The following is a 22,176-nucleotide window of genomic DNA, read 5'->3' as shown; positions in this document are numbered from 1 at the left end:
CCCCACCCCCTCACCTCTTGCCTCTGGTGATGATCTAGTAAGCAGGCACTTTTTGTAGCTCTCAGGGTGAAGAGCTCCTTTTACCATCTGGGAAAAACACATTATAGCAGAAAGGGAAAAGCCCCAGCTAAATAAGATATCCTAGAATTTTTTCTTCTGTTATTTAAGTACCTCCTGCTTTGTTCAGAGAACCATATAGCCCAGTGTTTCTGTCCAACTGAGAACTTGGAATCCAGAAGATACAAATTAAAATCCTGCCCCAGATACTTATGAGCTGTGACCTTGGCCAAGTCACTTGTTATCAGGGTAACAGTCACAACTATCTCTCGGGGTTGCTAAGAAGATCAAATGAGAGGAGATATTTGCGAAGCACTTTGCAACCTTAAAGCGATATAGAAATGGTTGCTATTATTAACTACTATTTTAATGAAATTTTTAAAATTACCTTCCAATGGTAGGTACACTGCCTTGAGTGTATAATCTTTCTGCAGTGTGGGGGTTCTAAAATATTTAACAGCATTCCCTGATCACACACACACACATACACACTCTCTCTCTGTCTCTCTCTCTCTCTCTGTGTCTCTCTGTATCTCTCTCCAGCCTTTCAAAGGGAAATTCACATGAATTTTTCTCCAACTAACACAATGACTTTTCCCTTTTGTACATGCTTTCAGAATGACCTGGTTAACAGAGAACCACCACACAGGCAAGAATGTTGGTTAACCACAATGGAAACAGTTCTCTTTGGTAACTGCTACTACTACCCAACTAGTCAGAGACTGATATAAAGAGTTCTCCTGTTGTCCTTACAACAGCAATGTTGCTAGGCACCAACAATTTCAACACATCAAAAGGAGATTGAAGGAATTAGAATGAGGGGGTTTCGTGCCATTTGAGGCATTGAGACATGATGGGGCAGGATGGGGGGAAGCCAGATAAATGCTTCATTTGTGAACCAGTGTCCTGAAATGGTACCATTTAACTGTCAAAAACAATCAACTAAACAAAAAGTAAACTTCTAAGATGACTAAAAACAAGAGTTTTTCCTTTTAGCAAATGAAATACAATCAATACAGGTACATTTTCTTTGTTGTCTCCAACCACTACAATACTTGGGATTTGTGGAGGAAAAAGAGAATTCATCTACCACTACCCTACCATATTGGTGCTAAAGGGACTGGTTACCCCCACTCACCTCCTTTACACTGAGAACTTAAACCTATAAAGAGAGAGATGTGACCCTCCTTACAGAACACAGTAAGTTCCTTGAGGGCAGACGCCATTTCTTTTTTTCTATGTATCCCAGCCTAGTACAGCACCTGGCACACAGAAGATAATTAATGCTTGTTAACTGATATTTGCTTTTTCTTCTTTTTAAAAAGTGACAAGGCAAGGAAGGGTACACCTCTCTGTCTGGGATCAATTATCTTCTCCTAATAAAGGCATATATACTAGATTAACCACAATACTCCCAAAGCTTTAAAATGATTACAAATACAAGGCGTTCCAAAAGTCTTAAGCGCAATCTTAAACTTGAAAGCATCAACAGTAGTCAATAGTGGCAAAGAAAAATAATGAAAACGATTACCAAAATGTCTATTGGTAATTGGTAATTCCCTAAAAAACAAGAAATGGAGCAGCTAGTTGGCACTGAGCTCAAATTCGCCCTCAGACACCTTCTAACCCTTTGTAAGTCACCTGATCCTATTTGGGTAAGGGTCTGAGGACAAATTTGAACTCAGGTCTTCCTGACTCCAGGCCAAGTACTCTGTCCCACCACACCACCCGGCTACCTATAATTCCACCTGCTAAGTGCCAAAGAGGATGAGGTTTGTGGATCTCAACTCAGGAATCCTGAGTTTCAGGCCTATACTAAGTTCAAAAAGCTCTGAGGAGGATAGGGGCCAACCATGCTGCCTACAAAGGGTGAAATGAGCCAGATCAGAAACTGAGTGGGTCAAAGGAACCTGGACTGAACCTGGACCATGAGTAACTACTGTTCTTCAAGCATGGGGAAATAGGAAGACTCAATCTTTTTTTTTTTTTTAAGAGATAAAGAATGAACAATAAAAAGGCAAAGTGATCTTGAACGCAGCTGAGCACAGTCATTACTGCATCCTAATTTACCTGTTGAGCAAACCAGCTGAATTCTTCCATTGTCTTGCACCCTTGCCGTGCTCAAAAGTGCCTATCCTAGCAGCAGCCACTACAGGTAAAAGCCAGCAAGTTTCCCCTCTTACCAAGGAGGAATAGTTCCAGTAAAGGATCCCATGGCTTGGAGCCATACTGAATGGGGCAAAATGAGACATGATAAGCCCCTTAAGAGAAAAACTGCTTGAGGTTTGAGATAAAAGTTTCAGGTCCAAATTCTTGGTCAAGGCAAAGCAATCCCCTGTCTGGAACCTCTGCCAGGTTTCTCCAGGACAGCTCAACAACACAACAGACTGAGATTTGTTTTTAGGTTAGTCACAGATGACCTAATTAGGACAAAAATAATGCTGCACAACCAATTATCTGCTTGAACACATGTACTTCAAATGTCCTTATATTTTACTACCTTTTTTTCCCCTTTCCAAATAGAGTAATAAACTTTTTCAAAGTCTATCCACCAACAGCATACAAAGCTCATTCTTTGTTAAGCTTCTAGATCAGAATCCACATGAACCAAAAACAAGAGGAGGAGATCAAAACCCCAAAAATTAAAGGTCAGGAAGGTGTCTGGGCCATCCAGAACTTTCAAGTCAATCCAGGTCCATTTTAAGAGGCATTCCAGAGATAACCTTCTTGTTTACTTTCTCAGTGAAGACTCAATTTATACAATGGAGAATTTTAGAGCTGGAAGGACTCTTAGAGGCCTCCTCATTTTGGAGGAAAGAAAACAAAAGTCCTGAGAAGTTAAGGGATCTACTCTAGCTAGGCTATGGAGTGATGGAGCCAGGCCTGGCACCCAAGTCTCCAAAATTCCAATTTTCCATTTAATTCTATATCACAGCTGGCTAAAAGTACTTCCCATGGACACAGAAGAAAAGTATTATTTCAAAAATGAGTTGTCAGTATAAGCTTCTGCTTTTCAAACCACCTTCCCTCCCAATTTCACTTAGAAAATATCTTCTCTCATTGCTTAGCCTAGTATTCAAGGAACTTTATGAGCTATTACTAGTTTTGATAGGTATTTTCAGAGTTTTCCTTGCTAGCTTATCACTGCCAACCTCACAATACTATTTCTGAAGCACCTAGTAAGATTTTAATGCATCTATAAAATAATTAATAGCTTGTTAATGACAGTAATTATTAATAAAATATTGTTAATTACAATTTAATTGATAATAGTTTTAAAGTTCACAAAAAACCTTCCTTAAGACAACCCTATGGTACAAATACTATTATCTTCACTTTACAGAGAAAGAACTAAGGGTCAAAGGATTAAGTGACTTGCTCAGGGTCACAGAATCACTTAACAGAGAGTGCTGGAGTTTGAACCCAAGTTTTCTAATCGCGAGACCATCATTCTTTTTTTTTTTTTAAGCAATCAGGGTTAAGTAACTTGCTCAAGGTTACAGGGCCAGTTATTTCTGGGTGTGGTGCTGAGTATCTGAGCCTGGATTTGATCCAGGTCATCCCAACACTGGAGCCCCAAGACCATCATTCTTTCCAAGTTAGCCTGCAAACTCCCTTATAGAGAATGTTGAAAATAAAATAGCATATGCCTCACGGTTATAAATGCATAAAACACATATTTGTGAAAACTGTGAAAAACTGAAAGATAATTTGAAATGATGTCAGGCAAGTAACATAGATGTTTAATTTCTATATACAATTTCTAAATACTGCATTACCTTTAAAAAGTTAGCTACACTATCACTGCTTTCTATCTCTCCATCATTGTCAATGGTACCCCATGTAATAATACCCTGTGAAATACAGAATGCAGAACTCATGAGTCAGGAGGAAGCTGACCTCTAGGAAAGTCACTCAATTTCTCTGAGCCTCAATTTCTCCATCTATAAAATGGAAATAATAATAGCTGTGGAACTTAGCTTGCAGATTTTTAACAAAATAAAATCCAATATTTATGATTGCCTATTGTGTGCAAGACATAGGCACTGAAGACATAAAGCAAAAACCAAATGGTGTTTGCCTTGCATAGAGAACTTTCCTTCTACTATGGGGAAACTCCATGATACAAGTAAATAAACACAAATATAGCTGGCAGTGGTGAGGGGAACTCCTAATTGTGTCTAGATACAATGGGAGGTACCTCTGTTCTGGTTCCTCTGATCACTCCCCAGCTGCATCAAGCATACAGAAAGAGGGAAAGAGAAGAGGAAATCTAGAAAAGTCTCACACAGGCCAGTCTATCTGGGCTTGGCTTTGAATGAAGACTAGGATTCGATATGGCAGATAGGAGGAGACAGTGCATTCCCTCCCCATGGAGGACTGCTTAGGCAAAGCCATGGAGGTGGAGATGAATTTTCATTAAAGGGACACAGTCAGAAGGCGAGTGTGACTAGACCAGGAGAGTGTGTGACAATGAGGGATATGAAATAAGACCAGAAAGGCAGATAGATGGGAGCCAGAATGGATTAAATGTCAAACTAGACAATAGGATGCATATAAAATACTTTGTGAATCTTAAAGTGCTATCTAAATGTCTATTGTTATTGTTGTTATGAGAGGGCAAAGGAAGTAAGTGTTGACACACATCATCAGGTCCTAGGTTCATCCTCTACGCCTCTCAGATTTTCTCCATTAAACTATGAGCTCCTTGGTGGTAGTGACTGTATTTTTGCCTTTCCCCCTATCCCCGGCTCTTAGCACACAGTGTTTGGTCCACAGTAGGTGCTTCAGGTAGGTTGGTAGACACAATGGAAAGAGCAAGACATCCATTGTCGGAGACCTAACCAGAGTCCTACCTGATGTTTGGCAGATGTGTAACACTGGGCAAGTGACTTTAAACTTCCTAAGCCTCAGTTTCTCCAACTCTGCAAACTGCTATAATATTTATACAATCAGTTCACAAAGTCGTCATGAGGAAAGCACATTAAAATGTGTCGCAGAAATACAAGCTGTTACTCAGCCTTTTTCACTACAATGGCCTTTTCTGACTGTTTTCCCTGCTCCTAGGATCACTCTAATTCAGTCTCTACATAGCCCCCTGAATAATCTCTGCAAAACACATGCTCGAGTCAAGAGCCAGTCGAACTCCTCCATCGCTAAGGAGATCAAATCTGTGCCCCTCAGCATATGCTCTATTTAAAGCCTTCCATTAGATGGTTCTCTTTGAACAATACAATTTCATTTTCCAATATGACTTATCAACAACCAGCTCCTTTATACCCTAGCAAGGCTAGCCTCCTTTTATCTTGGATGTATTCTTGTCTCCATGACATTTTCCTGGCTTGGAGTGGCCTACGCTCTTCTGCCTCAGTCAATATCCAGAACCACAAGACTCTCAGAATTGAAAAGCACTTCAGAGGCCACATAGTCCAATCTATGCCAAATCAGGAGGCCCCCCCTACCATACACCCAAAAAGCAATCATACAGCTTTGGGAGGCAGCTCAATCTTCTCTGAGAGACAAAGCATTTATTAATACTTTACTAGGTGACAGGTACTGTGGGTACTGATACAAGCATGCAAGGCAGTCCCTGCCTGTAGCAGCAAGCACCCCAAGCGTCCTCAGGGTTTGCTGCCAATACAGGTTCTTGGATCTGCTTTGACAGAGGAAAGGAACTCAAAATGGGTTAACAAGCTTACTTTAATCAGTCATAGATATATCATTTACCTAGTTCAGGGGAAAGAGGTCAGCACCCCGAACTTCAGAATATACAGACAGAATTATCAAGACAGAAACAGACCAAGTAGACAGATTTCCAAACTGTCCAACCATTACATCCATACCAAACAACATCTGGATTTCAAAGCCGGGGGGCTCTGGACAACGGCTTTCCAGAGTTTCACCTGATCAAATCACAGAACACTTCTCAAAGTGAGCCCCAAAACAAAGCTACCCATCAGAGCTTATATAGCCTTCTCCTGACTCAGAGAATATAACAACCTTATTGACTCACTGGCCAATCAAGAAGTATCTACTGAAAAACAAGCCTCCCACCCCAGGCTCCAGGTGGCAGGGAAGATTTTTAAAATTTACATTCCCATTATATTGCCCTAAAGAATTTTATTTTTTTATGGGGAAAGACTCCACATAAAGGGGAGCTAAAAAGGAATGGGGAAGTACAGGCCAGTAGCTGGGTTTGGAAATCACCAAGAAATTATGGAGAGGCTTGGTTCCAAGCAAGACAGATGAAAACTCACCTATCAGAACTCAGCATCCTAGGGTCAAAGTTCAAAGTTCTAGGGGAAGGAGAATGAATGATGAAAAAGATAAGAAAGATGGAGGAAGTGCACGTGGTATGGTTTGGAATTGGCCAAGCTAACTAACTGCAAAGTCATTTTTTCTTCCATAGTGTTTAAATCAACCTCCTTACAATTTTTCTCCTTTAGCCCTCCACCCCATATTGCTCCAAATTCTGCTATCTGAGAACAAAGAGTCTGATTCCTTTTCAATCCGACAGTCCTCCAAGTAATCATGAACACATATCACTTCCTTCACAACTCAACCTAAGTCATCTCTTAGCTGGGTGTAGCATGGAGATGATTATCTATAACTGGATTTTGTTCTCTCTAGTTTCTTATCTGCTTTTATATTTTAAATGACTCAAATGTAAGCTCTTTAGAGGAGGAAACAAGACCATGGTTCCTCCTTCTTTTGTATGCCTCTCCCTGCCTGCCCACCCCCTTCCGTGAACACTTGACTGATGCAAGAGAAGATGGTAGGCACTTGAGACTTGATGAATGAAGAAAAGGAATCATACAGGCCTCAGCTTGCTAAAAGGAGCAGAGGTCATTTTTAAGGGTTCGCCTAGTAACTATTAAACACAAATAAAGGACTCTTACCCAGCCACATATTTGTCAGCATAACTTTCATGCAATCAGCTCTCACTTATTTGAGGATTATCCAGTTGGTTGATTATTCAACCCCCTGAGTCCCTCCCTTTCTACTTCTACCTTCTTTTCAGTAATTTACTATTCATTAGCCTTTCACCAGGAGGATCAGAGAAATAATCCGTTTGGCCTGCATTTACTGCATCTCCTGGATTTACTTAAGTACATCTTACTGCATTTACTGCATCTCCATTTACTGGTCTCCTGACTTGTGCTAGGTTCCCCGGGAAGATACAAAGTTGGGATAAGACACACTCCCTGTCCTCAGAGCTCACAGCCTAGGACAGGATGAGACACAAATACAGAGAACACAATATTATTGTGACACAATATTACAAGATGAATCCAATAGAAAATTGTTTTTAAAAGGATTTAAGTAAAGTGAAATGTGTCAATACCTCTCCATTGACAATCATTGTTAGTATTCCCCAATCACCTTGTGTATATTTTAGATTTCTTTATCGGTGTATAGATGTCTATCCCATCCCACCCCATGGAGGAAAATGTTACATTCTTTGGGAACAAGGACTTCCATTTTTATCTTTATCATCCCCAGGTCTAGTACAGGGTCTAGCATATTTCTGTTGTTACAGTCATTTCAGTTGTGACCCCATTTGGGGTTCTCTTGGCAAAGACACTTGAGTGGTTCACCATTTCCTTCCTCAGCTCATCATGCAGATGAGGAAACTGAGGCAGAGTTTAATGACTTGCTCATGGTCACACAGGTCACATTTGAATTCAGGAAGAGTCTCCCTGACTACAGGCCCAGAGCTCTATTCACTGTTACCACCTAGCTGCCCCATCCCTGGCATATAGTAAGTATTTTGTAAATGATTGCTGAATTGAACTCAACACAATGGCTACTAAACTAAAATGTTTGCTGACCAAGCTATTCATTAGGAACATCAACTTCCTTTTGCCTTCCCTGTTCTGATATCATCATTAATCAAGAGTCATGTATTTTAACTGAAAAACAGGCTTAAAACATTATATTTATTATATTATTATTTAAATACAGAGACGTGTGTATATGTATGCATTTATAATACATACACACATATGTGTGTGTATATATGTGTATTTTATACACACTACACATATATATGGCCATCCTCTAAAAATATATATCTTCTTAGAATTCAATTAATGTTCTATCTGCTAACACTCATTCTTTGAAGCATAATCGCAAGCTCCAGGCTAAATTGTTTAATTCTTGAATTCATTTTTCATAAGATTTCTCACTGAGGGGCAGGAGATGCAAGTATCTTTAGAACCTACATTGAAATTCCTAAGTACAGACATAAGGAGTGGAGAGCAGAATCTCTCTTAGCAGTTCCCATCAAAGAAATTAGGTTTTTGGTAAACCTCTTAACAAAGCTTATTATGAGTCAATAGTGTCAGAGCTGCTAAAAAAAAAAAAAAACTAATGTTTTAGGGAGTATCAATAAAAGTACAGTATGGAGAATGCGGGAAGCTACAGTCCCTTTATGTTGTGTTCAGTGGACAGTATTTGGAGTATTGTGTTCAGTTCTAGGTACTAGCTCTTAAGAGGGAAATAGATGAAAATGGGCAATGGTTCATAATACAGTCTGCCTGGAACACAGAGTGCGTTAAGGGATGTACCAGGAAATAAAGCTGGAAAGGTAGGAACAAGACAGATTGTGCCAGGGTCTTAAGATGCCTGGGGGGGAAACGAGGGGTGCATATGGGTAAGTACAATACAGGAGAAAATAAACAGAGGAGATAAGAGATTCAGACAAAGCATTCAAAGTGTTCTAGGAAAACTTGGGGAAGAACAACACATGTTCAGGTGGGTAGATCAGGAAAGATTTCATAGAAAAGGAGGCCCCTGAGTTGAATCTTAGAAGAGAGAACATGTTCTACAGGCACACATGAAGGAGAGGTGCATTCCTGACATAGGGAGCAGCCTTGCCAGAGGCAGGGGAACACAGCATAACAATGGAAATACCTTGGTTCCACTGAAAGGTAGAATAACTGAAGCTGAGAAGAAAACTAGGTTGGTTGGATCCAGACTTTGACAGGGACTTACAAGATAAGTTGAAGGGTTTAAAAAAAAAGAAAGATAAACTGAAGAGCTCCCATTTTTTCTGATAGGCAGTAGGGAATAACTGAAGGTTTTTGAGCATGAGATTATTTGCACATTAGGAAGATTGCTCTGGCAGCTATGCAAAGAAGGCCTGAAGAGTCACAACTGGCAGGGGTTTTTTTTACAATAGTTCAGCCAAGAGGAGAAAAGGTCCTCTTGCTGGTAGTCTGGGGGGTGGGGGCGGGGGGCAGCGCAGAAACAAGATAAACTGTGGAGGTAGAATTAAGAGGAATGGTCAATGGCTTGGATGTGGAACAGGGAAAAGAGGAAGAATCAAAGAGGATTAAGTTTTCAAACTAGGTGACTGAGAAGATGGAGACACCATCAACAGAAAAGTTAAGAGGTTTTGTGCGGGGGAGGAGTTGGGTTTCTGAAATGCTGAGTTTGAGATGCCAGTGGAATAACCAGGTGTCCAAAGGGCCAGATGGAAAGAGCCACAAGGAAACTGAAGATAGAGATATGTGTGTATGTATATATAATATATATATATGTGTGTGTGTGTGTGTACATATATACACACATATACATGTGTATATATACAGATATATGGGGCAGAATGTCAGAGAAATCTTATTAATGCTGATAATCTCTTCATTCTACAGAGAGAGAGAAAAGACAAAGAAAAAAGAAGAGGAAAGGGAGGAGAGGGAAGGTAGAGGAGGGAGGAGAGGGAAGACATAGGAGGCAGGAGTGGGGGAGAGAGAAGGGGGTGCAAGACAAGCTCAGGGGGAGGTGCTAGAAACAGATATAGATGTGGAAGTCATCTACATAGAAGTAATAATGGAGCCCATGGGAAAACAAGAGATTGCCAAAGGAGAGAATAAAAAGAGGAAGAGGAAGGGAGAAGAGAAGATGAAACAAAGAGCCTTCCTAGGAGTAAAAGAAGATAGTGCATCAGTGAGGACCAAGAAAGAGTGCTTAGACAGGTAGGAAAAAATACAGTGAAAGGAGTTTCACAGAAATCAACAGTATTTAAATGGAAAGAATGGTCAACAGTACCAAATGCTACAAAGATGAGGACCTAGGAAAGGGCATTAGATGGGCAATCGAGAGGTCTGTGGAGAGCTTTGGGAAAACATGTTCAGCCAAGTGGGGAGGTGAAGAGTCTGACTGCAGGTGACTAAGGAAAGAATGGATGGTGAGATACTGAAGGCAATAGGGATCAATCATCACTTTTCTAGGAGCTTAGCAGTAAAAGGGAAAAGAGAAGGAAGCTGTTTTAGATTACAAGATGGCAAAGTGGCTTAGCAATAATAAAGGGCCATCTCATCATCTTGTGACCTACAGCAAAGGACAGGTGAGGAAATAAACATAAGTTTTAAAGGGTACAGGATAAGAGATGAACTCATGATGGATGGCCTCAACCCCTTTAGTGGGCAAGGCCATCTGATGAGAAAGGAAGGTTAAGGACAGAGTGGGGGCTTGAAGAGAGACACTTGGCACAGCCAATGAGGGGAAGGGGGCGGCATAATTACAGATAAACAGAAGGATTTCTATGAGAGTATCTCATGTTCAGTAGCATTAAAGTTTAAGAATCAACAACAGGAATTCTTGAGTCTGGAAGAAATTTAACTTGGTTCATGCCAAAGACACCTGGAAGCTTTGAAAGACCCAAAAGTTCAAGTAGAGTCAATAGTAGAGTACAGCTTGTCTAGAATGAGGATTTCATACACACAAACATACATGTGTGTGCATTTACATATATGTACATACATGTATTATTCTTCAGACCTTTCAAATTAAGACTTTTACAAACATAAATGAAAGCTCAGGTTTCAAAAACTAAAATAAAAATGTTTATACCAATATGTTTTGAAATGGAAATCAACTAATTTAACCCACAAACAGAAAGTTGTAAAATTGGAAGGAAGAGTTAATGTGCCTAACATGAGAGTAATAAAAACATGCACTTTACTATCCAAAAATTCTCTATTGAAATACCACTTTTAAAAAACAATTCTAGCCTGTTTGGAATCCACTTTCCTCTCATCTTAATATTTAAAATCCCTTGATAAATATCCGACTTCTAGAAAATTGTCATGTCATGTTCCCAAACATCCTTGAGATACTGAATTATTTTCTAGCCACAGAAGTAATTCCATATCCACATAATAATAGAAAACCACACAGCATCAGTGCTGACACAAACAGATTAGCCAGTAGCCAAAAAGGGCTACTGCTGAGTAAGAAGCAGCTCCATCCCCACCAGTCTTAATATAACATACTGCTTACCATAAAACCTAAGTTTCTGAAGGTATCGGGGTGCACATTCTGACATCATCTCTCCATGAGTGCAGCAACCTACTTCTCCATTAAGAATCTGAAACTGCATTTTGCGACGTCTGAAGATGTAAAAATATTGGCCCCCGGGAACCATGGTCAAAACAAAGCTTACTTTTTCATGACCACTACCACAAAGTATAATAAACAAACAATTTTAAGGAAAATGCAGCAGAGCAGAGTGCTGGACTTGGGATCAAGAAGACCTTGGTTCAGTTCTTACCTCTGACTCTTACTACACATATGACATTAGACCAGATACAACTATTTTGAGCCTCAGTCAACAATGTAAGACTTCAAAAGTTATAAGACAGGTTGCAATTCCTATCAGTGGAGAGACTTTTTAAAAGTCTCAAATAAGATTCTCAAGGTGTGACAGTCCTAATATAAGAAATTTTCAACAGGGAAAAGGAAGTTATTTCTCTGTGCATAAATGAAACTCATCTGTATTGTTTTAAATAGCCTGAAGTCCATCCCTCGATCCCCATTTTCTGGATAATGCACACTCATTGTTACAAGTCAAGTCTAAAGCATTTACTTACTGTGGGTTCAGCAAACTGTTTTTCTCACCACTTCTGTGAAAATTGGTTTTCAGTCCTGGTAATAATACACTTTTCCAAGTGACTATGGAAAGACTTTGGACAAAGTCTCTTTCCTGAACCCTAGCTTCTGATCTGAAAAATAAGGAGGATGAGCTAGCTGATCTGAGGATTCCTTCCAGCTAAGATCCTATGACCAGGTCATCTCAAAAGTCCCCTTTCATTATGCAGGGAAGCAATACAAGGGCTCATCAAGATACATGTCCATAATTCAGTAAAAATTATTTTCTCAAGCAGGTGGGTCATGTCATTGACATCAATGACAATAAACTATAACTAAAGTATGTCAAAGCATATCAAAATGTAGGTAGATGTGTAAGTGGTGTAGCATTTAAGAATTCTTCTGTCAAAAAGACCATTCTCAGGACACCTGTTCTCTCCCCATCATTGAATGCTTTCCATTCCAGTTTCAACATCCACCACCAACCCTGATCACTTTCCTCTCTCCTTTATCTTGAGTTTCCTCTTCTCTCCCTTCAATGAACAATCTTTAAGTTCTCCACACGAACAAAGCAGCCTCCAAAGAAACCCCAGCTTCTCTTCTGGAAGACCTCAAAGACACCTTTTAAGCCTTAAGACAATGTCCAATCTGCTGGCCATCTCTCCTGAGACTCACAAAAATGCTGTTCTGTGTTTTTGCAATTTCTTCCTAGACAGTGGCACGATCTTTGCTTTTTGTTATGTTCCAAATGCTATCACCAACCACAGAAAGGATACAATGTGAATGCATTTAAGTCCCCAAAACAATTAGAAAGCTGATGTGCTAAGTTCAAAACAGCTGAATCCACACACAAGGAGAAAGAAAATTTAACTGGGATGAAGCAATATGCTTAAGTAAATGCAGTCTTGCATAAAATTAATTTTCAACCTCACATGAGGAATCAATGGACTAATTCTAGTTCTGGTTCTACCACTTGCTGACTCTGTGACCTTAGGCATCTCATAACCTCTCTGAGTTTCCATCTTTTCATACATAAAATGGATCTAACACCTGTCCTGACACCCTCACTAGGTCTTTATGAGGACTAAAAAGAAATCAGGCATGTGAAAACCCTTTGTAAAACTGTAAAGCTCTACAAAAGGTAAGGTATTGTTATTAATGGGCTTCTACTATCCCATATAACTTTCTGAAACTGCTATATGTGCAGATTAACGTAAAGAGGAAGTAAGCACCGTGCTACAGGCATACTGACCAAATCAATCAGAAAAAGACAGTATCCTTTTGTGCCCAAGGAGTAAGAAATTTTTTCACAGCCATTTACTACTTAAAGACAGCATGTAGCAATTACTGGGCCTCAGAAGCAAGGAGGATTAGAGCACCCCAAAGGTCTGGAATGAAGAAAAGGGAGAGGATGCTCTATCCCATGATGAAATAACAGAATACCTCTCAAGACTCTCTGACAGCCTGGGCATAAGAGTTGCAGAAAAACTAGTAACACTGCATATCTAAGAAAAGACATTTAAGAATCTCAAAATCCCAAACTGTGAAATGTTTGCAGAAAGCAAATGATTATTCAATACAACTGTGGAGAAACTGGAGAAGGGCATGATAGAAAAAATGAGTTTATAGTAACACCTCATACCATATACAACAGTAAGTTCCAATTGTCACAATAATCTAAACATTTTTTTAAATCATTTTAAATGGGAAGAAAAGCAAATTACATATCTATCTGAATTGTAGAGAGGAGAAAGCTTTGTTACTGAAAAAAGAGAATTATTAAGGATAAAAGAAAGTTTTGATTACACAAAAATGAAAAGATTTTATGCAACAAAAACCAAATACAAAATAATGAAAAGCAAACAAAGAGTGTGGGGGGGATATTCATAATAGGCTTATCTACTAAAATCCGAATTTATCAAATTCTTAATCTGGGGACCAATTAAGTTGTTTTTTAATATTGTGAAAACTGTATTTCAATACAATTGGTTTCCTTGGTAATCCTATTTATTTTCTTTTATGCATTTAAAAACATTATTCTGAAAAGTAGTCTATAGGCTTCATTGGTCCATGACACAAAAAAACATGAAAGAACTGCTAATTTGTAAGAAAGTGATACAAATTCATAAATATAGCACCTATTTCCCCAATGGATAAAATCATCAAAAAGACATGAAGGGTAGTTTTACAAGGAGAAAATTCAAGTTCTGAATAAATACTTGAAAAACTGTTCTAATTCCCTATTAATCCAGGAAATGAAAATAAATATAACTTTGAAGCACAGATACCTTAAAACTCAAATTTTCCAAGAGTTAAAAACCATAAAATCTAAGAAGGGTCGGGGTATGTCAGGGAAAAAAACATTCTATTCCCTCATTGGAGAAATTGGAAATTGATGCCATCTTTTTGGAAAAATAACCTAACGGTAACAAGTGATTCTGTTTTTTAATGCCTGGATCTCACTGCTAGGACTCTATGCTAAAAACTGCTCTTCTCTAATGATTCATCGTGGTGGGGAGATGGCCCTGGTTCCCAATAAAAGACAACCTTTGTCAGATTCCAACAGGCTGGAAAGGCATGGAGTCCTGGCAATAAACTCTGTCTGGTGTCCAAAGACCAGCCTAGCTAAGTACAAAAAGGCTCATCACTTGAACAGGTTGGCTACCAACAGATAAATTCTTTGGCCTCTGTAACCCATAAAACAAAAAAAAAATGTTAGTGTTATAAAGAGATCCACCCGTACAAAAACATGGCAGTTTTATTGATAAGAACAGAAAACTACAAATAACTTACATGTCCCAAAAGCTGGGGAATAGTAGAAACAATCATTTTATCAATGCAATGGAACAGGACTGCCCCATAAAAATGATGGTTGTTCAGACTAGAAAGAAATATGACAACTCTACACAAAGTGACGTAAAGAGGAGAATGCAGTATTATTAGAAGAAAAAAAAATGCATACTGGCCATCACAATTTTTTGGTGAAAAGCAGGAACTTTTTAAGCACACAGAAAAGAAAGAAGACGACACAGCAAATGCAATTTTACATCTTTGTCCATCTCTTACTTTCGATGAAATGTAAATCATCCAGATTATAAGCTTTTTATTTGGGATTTTCTTTCTCATTTAAGGTTCTGTTGCGGGTAAAAGATGAAATGACTGTGGATACAAAGGTTCAAGCTTCTGAGCATATCGATTTAGTAAGCACTGAATGCCAACTGCCTAACAAATTGGGACCAGGCTTGTTTAACTTTGACAGTGGACCCCAACTATAGGGGGGGACAGATTTTTATGCATAAAAACAATTAAATAAAACCAATTAATTAAAAACAATTAACCAGGATACAAAATTAGGTAATCTGATTTCTAACTGGAAGAAAGATTAGTGTCTTTCCGAGTTGGGAGGAGGAGAACAAGCAGGTATAATTCTCTGAAGGTCTCCCACTCTCCTCCTCCCCACAGTGTCTGTATTCAATCAAAGGAACATGGAAACAGTAAGTGATTGGCAAGTATGGGGCCAGTTTTCAGATAAGACAAATGGGTTCAATGAGATGTATAATTGTGAGAAAACTCTTTGCATCAATCTTTGGATTTGACCAGGTTTCTGGTCAGCATAACCTAGGTCCTCAGTTAAGGGTCTCTAAGCAACAGGTAGACGTGGTCCAGCCTCCCAAGCACACAATGTTGGATTCAAACAATGCAATAAAGTTTTCTCACAAGACAGAAATTGTACTAGACCCATAACTGAATAAAAAGGGAACTGAGCTAGCTCCAGAATTGAGTCACAAGATGGAATCGGTGTGGTTCACTCAATTCCCACAGTACAGAGTGCTGAGGTTATTAAATTTCTGATAAAAATTAATAGAAAAAAAAAGAAAGTTCATGTGAGGGTAAAAAAAAATGAATTTCTAGTCTCAGCCAACATTTATTAAGAACTTTGGACATGGAAGGCTCTGGGCTAGACAGGATGCAAAGACAGAGACAATACAGTCTCAACCCATCATTAAAGGTGACAATTAGAGGACACTGTGCTTAAATGATAGCTCTTTTAGGCTTTTTCAATTTCACTCCTTAGGCCCTCTCTTCTTAAGATGCTTTTGATTATAGCATGCCCTCTTATGAAGGAAATTTCCACAGCTTCTTCTCCTGACACCCCTCGATCCCACAGTTTTTTTCCTGTTGTCAGGACTTTCTTAAAAGAAAGTAGTACAGCTAAGAGCCCTATGGTAACAACATAAGCGGCAACTTCTTATAAAACCACCCAAGGGTGAAGAATCACATGCAGAACACAGCCCGTGCTAAGCCTTAAGCCTACATCTGCTTACCACGTGTGTTGGTAGCCATATCAGCCACTTTCTGAAAGGCATCCAAAAAGGCAGCTGCTGCTACTACTGTAGTCCTGAAAGGCAAACAGATAACAAAAGCATGAGGAATGTCTTATTCCAGCAACTGCATCTGAGCCAAAAGGCTAAAGCCTTCACAGTCCAACCAGTGTAAATTCCTGCAAGAAAGCACTGAAATGGCCTTGTTGCAGCACGAACAATGGATGGATGGACAGACGGACGGATGGACAGATGGATGGATGGATGGATGGATGGATGGATGAATGGATGGATGGATGGATGGATGGATGGATGGATGGATGGATGGATGGATGGACAAACAGAAGGATCAATACATAGATAAACAGAGAGAGAGACAGATAGGATAGGATAGGATAGGACAGGATAGATAGAGACAGATGAATAGAGATAGGAAGAGAGAAAGACCAAAGTCATACAGAAAGACAGATGGGACAGAGAGGTAGATAGATGCACAGATAGAGACAGACAGAGGGATAGAGATTTAGAGACATGGATAGAGAGATTGGATAGAGATAGAGAGATGGATAAATAGAGGAAGAGACAGACCTACAGAGAGAAACATTCCCATTTTAACTGGATAAACAGACAGAGATAGATAGACAGAAAGACAGAACAAGCCTTTTTAATCTTTGCAAAGCACTTAACACATCTGTAAGGTCTCCTATGAGATACAACAACCCTGTGATGTAAGGACCATTGGTATTATTCTCTCCATTTCACAGAAGAGGAGGCTTAGGCTTAGGGAGGGTCCTTTCTTAAATGAGCAGAACCGGAACAGTGATTTCTACAACAACATTGTACAAACAACTTTGAAAACTATAAGAATTTTGATCAATGCACTGATGATCCATGATTCCAGTGGGCTGACTGTGAAGCACCGTATCTAAACCCCTAGAATTGATAGACTCAGGGTAAAGAATAAGAAATATATTTTTAAAACACGGACTATGAAGGAAGTTGTTTAGCTTAATTATACATACTTGTGTAAAGGAGAAATGTTTCTATTCATTAAAAAAAATAAAATTTAATTAATAAAAATAGGATTATATTAACACCAGGCACAATAATAGTAGACTATCTCTCAATGTGAACCAAAAAACAATTATACTTGGGATCTAATTTCACCTGAGCATTCAGTTACTAAAACACAAAATTGAGAACTGAGATGGAAAACATGGAGTGAGTGCTTCAAGAGACAGCAAACTTTCCCACACTGGAGATCTATAAGCTAAAGTAGGATGGACCCCATTTGAAGGTGTCACAAAAATTCTTTAGGGCTTGGACTAGATGGCCACTAAGCTCCCTACCAATTCCGAAATTCCATAATTTTGTGATTAGAAATGTTAAAACAACAAGTCTCTCTCAAAAGATCCCTATTTCTAGAGACAGAAAAACTGAGACAAAGAGAAAAAGAGAGTGTGCACAGCATGAAAGAAACAGAATGAGAGACAGAGACAAAGAGGAAAGAGAAAGACAATAAGAGACAGATAAAGAGAGAGACAGAGGCAGGGACACAGAGACAGAGAATACCACAAATATACAATTACAGAATAGGGGTAACCTCAGAGATTACATAGTCCAACCTCCTTGTTTTATGGAGAAAGAAACTGGGACCCAAGAATTGAAGTGGTTTGCCCAGGTCATCACACAGGTAGTCAAGTTGGGAGTCAGATATCAGCCCTAGCTGTTGCATTCTTATCCCAGAAGTACTTTCACAGAAGGAATTCTTAATCAGGGATCTGTGAACTTGTTTTTTTTTAAATATGGATAGTTTCATAACTTCACTGAAATAGAACTGATTTCCTTTGTACTTCTACGTATTTTAATTTTGTGCATTTGATTCTGAGAAGTAGTTCCTAGGTTTCATGAGACTGCCAAAGAGCTCCAAGACACCAAAAAGGCTAAGAATCCCTGCTTTACAGAATGGAGTCATTGTAGCTGGGAATGAAAACTGGGACAGGAAATAATCTATCACTCAATGAGCATGTGTTAGAGGAGCTGCACCGGAAGATTTTTTTTCAAAACACTAAATCTTCCAAGGGGCCAGGAAATGAAATCTGTGATACAATTTTTCAACAGAGGGCAATAATTACAGCATCCCAAATACATGATGAAGGATAAAATAACGAGAGAAAAATTTTTAAATCTAACTTGAGAAAAAAGAGAGATTACTAGCCTAGATTATCAACAGTACCTTTTAATCAAAGACTTTGAAACACTCCTTAAAATAAGCACCTTGATGGTAATCAAAAGGGCTTCATGTAGGATTTCTGGCACTCAAAATATTATGCCAAGTTTGTTTTCCAAAATGGAACCCAGAATTCACAGCGGGAGCAGAAATTCAGGTGCTGATCAATCAATAGATCAACCAACAGCATTTATTAAGCACTTAGGGAATTCCAGGCACTGTGCTAAGTAATGAGGATACAAAGAAAAATCAAAACCAGTTTCTGACCTCAAGGACCTTACAATTTAATAGGGGGAAAGAATATGTACATAATTAGATCAACACAAGACACATACAGAGTAGACAAAAGATAACCTTAGAGGGAAAGGCATTAGCAAGCTGGGGCTGGGCTTGGGGTGGGTCACTAGAAAAGGCCTCCTGAAGAAAGTGGTACATGAGCTAAGTCTAGAAGGAAGCCAGAGAGTCTAAGAGGGGATGGCAGAGAGGGAGAGTATTCTAAGTCAATGCCAATGCACAAAGACAGGCGAGAAAGTCACATGTAAGGATGGGCAAGAAGGCAAGCAAAGCAGTATGTCTGAACCACAGAGCGTATGGAGGGGAGTAACATGTTAGAATAGAAAGCCAGGCTGTGAGGAGTTTATACTTATTTCTAGAGGAAAGGGGGACCACTGGAATCTATTCAATGGGGGAAAAGGGTAGCATGGTCATATCTATACTTTAGGGAAATTACTTTGGCAGCAGAGCAGAGGATGGACTGAAATGGGATGAGACTTGAGGCAGGAAGGCCAGTAGACTATTGCAACAATCCAAAGGAGAGATGATGAAAGTATGAACCATGCTGGTGACTGTGTAGTAACAAAGTGTATGACCAAGACTGAGGATCTGAAGAAGGAAATTCAAAGAATAGGAAGAGTTATAGAAGGTCCAGGAGAAGAAATGACCTATAAAGATAAAAGAAATAAGCAACATGGCCTGTAGATCCTAGAAGAAGCACTGTCCTACATAAGAATGTCAGTCTCTAACTGCAAAGCAAGCAGTTCCAAAAAGAAAGCTAAGGAAAGACTGTATTAGAAGCATGCTTCAAAACTGAGTCTTTACATTTTTTTGCCTTTTGGAGGGCAATTGGGGTTAAGCAACTTGCTCAAGGTTACATGGCTAGTTTTTTTGTGTGGGTGTTAAGTGTCTGAGGCTGGGACCGAACTCGGGTCCTCCTGACTCCAAGGCCGGCACTTTACTCACTGCGCCACCTAGCCACCCTGAGTATTTATATTTTTTTTTCTTTTAGAGGGCAATTGGGGTTAAGTAACTTGCCCAAGGTTACAAGGCTAGTTTTTTTGTGCGGGTGTTCAGTGTCTGAACCGAACTCGGGTCCTCCTGACTCCGGGGGCCGGCGCTTTACTCACTGCACCACCTAGCCGCCCCGAGTCTTTATATTTTTAAGCTGGACAAGAAGCTTCTTCAAGGATAAGGGAAAAGCTTCATGCTGAAGCAAGAGTGAGGTACTAGAAAATAAACATCACACAACACAAAAATATCAATATCCAAAGTACTTTTTATTATTTTAAAAAAAGGAGAAACTCTTCAAATACAAACAATTTTAGTTACCAAAAATTGTGTACGTGAGAAAGCTCGCTCAAATCTCTATAATTTTTTCTGGCACGATGGCTCAATTTATTCTTATTGAAGCCATCATTTAAATTTAATTGTACAGTTTTACAAGTGGCATGGGCAATATTGTTGTAGCTGTTGTTGCTTCTTTGTTTTCCAAGAGGACCAATGACATCACAGTGTGATGTCCTGACTTGCTCTAGAGCTGCATTTAAGTGAGGCAGATTTGCACAGTCATCAGCTTTACTTTCTCTTCCAGAGTCATGAAGTTCAGCGGCAGGACAAAGGTGAAGACAACTGGTGATGGCCCAGATGCAGTGGACGCACCTTGGCACCTTCAATGTCTAACCGAGCTACAGGCAAGCGATCCAGGGCACCTGCTTTGGCCACCTTCGTGGCCTTTGGAACAAACTGTTCTCAGCCGCCCACTCTGCCAGGGGAAGTCTTCTCGTGCTTGGGGTAGACATCCCCCTAACTCACTGATGGGTCTGGGACCTGTCAGTTACCCTCAACCTGGTTTAGCCCATCTGCCAGGATGGTTTTACCAGGATGTGGCTGCTCCTTGGAGCCACAGGTGAGAGCTGGGTCACAGGTTGTAATGGAAATGCAAATTTAAAGATCTTCCCTGCCCCTAGGCTAAAGTGCACCTGGAGCCTGGGGTGGGAGGCTTGTTTTTCAGTTGATACTTTTTGATTGGCCAGTGGGTCCAGAAGGTTGTTACATTCTCTGAGCCATAAGAAGGCTATATAAACCCTGATGAATAGCTTTGTTTTGGGGGCTTACTTGAGTGATTTGATCAGGTGAAACTCTGGAAAGCCCTTGTCCAGAGGCCCCCCCCCCCCCCCCTTTAAAACCCGATGTTGTTTGGTTTGGGTTAAATGGTTGGACAGTTTGGAAATCTGTCTACTTGATCTGTTTCTGTCTTGATAATTCTGTCTATATATTCTGAAGTTCAGGGTGCTGATCTTTTTCCCCTGAACTAGTAAATGATACATGTTTGACTGATTAAAGTAAGCTTGTTAACCCATTTTGAGTTGCTTTCCTTTATCAAAGCAGATCCAAGAACCTGTATTGGCAGCAAACCCTGAGGACGCTTGGGGTGATTGCTGCTACCAGGTGGACACCACAGGTAGATGAGCAGCCCTGAAAAGGGCTCATTCAAGCCCTCACACCAAAGTTAGCCTGCCCTGCATACACCCCATGAGCAACATATTTGCACTGAAATTACCCAGAAAAATTAGGAGACTAGTCATTCTGAAGGACTAAGAACTTTTTAAGTGTTTTAGGAAACAAAAACCCTCTACTCCCAGGACTTGCAGCAAGAGGCCTAGACTCAAAGCCAGGAATCCAGTTTCAAGTCTCAGGTCTGCCACTAAATATCCACATAACCTTGGGCACTTAAGTTCTTTGGAAGTCAGTTTCCCCACTTATAAAACAGAGTAGATGATATCCAAGTCCCCCAGCACTAAAAATTCTGGGTAAAAATAAAGTGGCATCCTAGTGTAAGTAGAGAATGAAGCTAGAGTCAGTCACTGTACTTGAAAGATATGGCCTTGACCTAAGCCTCAGTTTCTCTATCTGTAAAATGAAGGTAATGGTATTTATATTACCTTTTTCTTGGGTCACAGTGAAGAAGATGCTTTGTTAATTCTTAAAATGCTAAGGAAAAGCTTTTTTTAATTTTTTTAAAATGATATTAAAATATGCATGATGGGATGGCATATATACAACAGAATTGTGGGGGTCAAAGGAGGAATTTAGTCCTGAGAAAGGAGGTGTGTTGTTCCAAACCTGCTTACAATGAATTGTTGGGGGTTGGAGAGGAGATGATTTAATACTAATAAATGTATGTTTCACAGCTTTGTATTGCAAGCACTGATCTAGCTTAGTTCAGAGGGGCCAATCACTCCAAAACTGATCAGTAACAACTCTCAAAAACCTTCTGAGTATGTGATAGAGGAGTTTGTGGTCTATCCTATACCACGAGTGGAAGAATCCACACGGACAGAATCAGAGGTCTTTGAAAGATTGAAGAGAAATTTACCTTTTGTTAAGCTATTTTTCTCCTGTAAACTTGGGATTTAC

General features: G+C 39.6%; 1 protein-coding gene across 4 annotated transcripts in view; it reads right to left on the bottom strand.

Annotated features, from left to right (window-relative positions):
- The window catches only part of MTSS1 (MTSS I-BAR domain containing 1), a 235,721-nt gene that overhangs the window by 173,748 nt on the left and 39,797 nt on the right, over positions 1 to 22,176 (bottom strand). For all 4 annotated transcript variants that reach the window (XM_069081030.1, XM_069081033.1, XM_069081031.1 and 1 more), the window contains exon 3: positions 16,257 to 16,330. In XM_069081030.1, the coding sequence (XP_068937131.1) occupies positions 16,257 to 16,330 (74 nt within the window). The remainder of the gene's footprint in view (positions 1 to 16,256; positions 16,331 to 22,176) is intronic.

The sequence above is a fragment of the Petaurus breviceps genome, unplaced genomic scaffold, assembly GCF_028583685.1.
Source record: "Petaurus breviceps papuanus isolate PSGF00001 unplaced genomic scaffold, PetGlider_PUasm1.0 98, whole genome shotgun sequence".
Classification (NCBI taxonomy): domain Eukaryota; kingdom Metazoa; phylum Chordata; class Mammalia; order Diprotodontia; family Petauridae; genus Petaurus; species Petaurus breviceps.
This window is presented reverse-complemented; position numbering and strand designations above follow the sequence as displayed.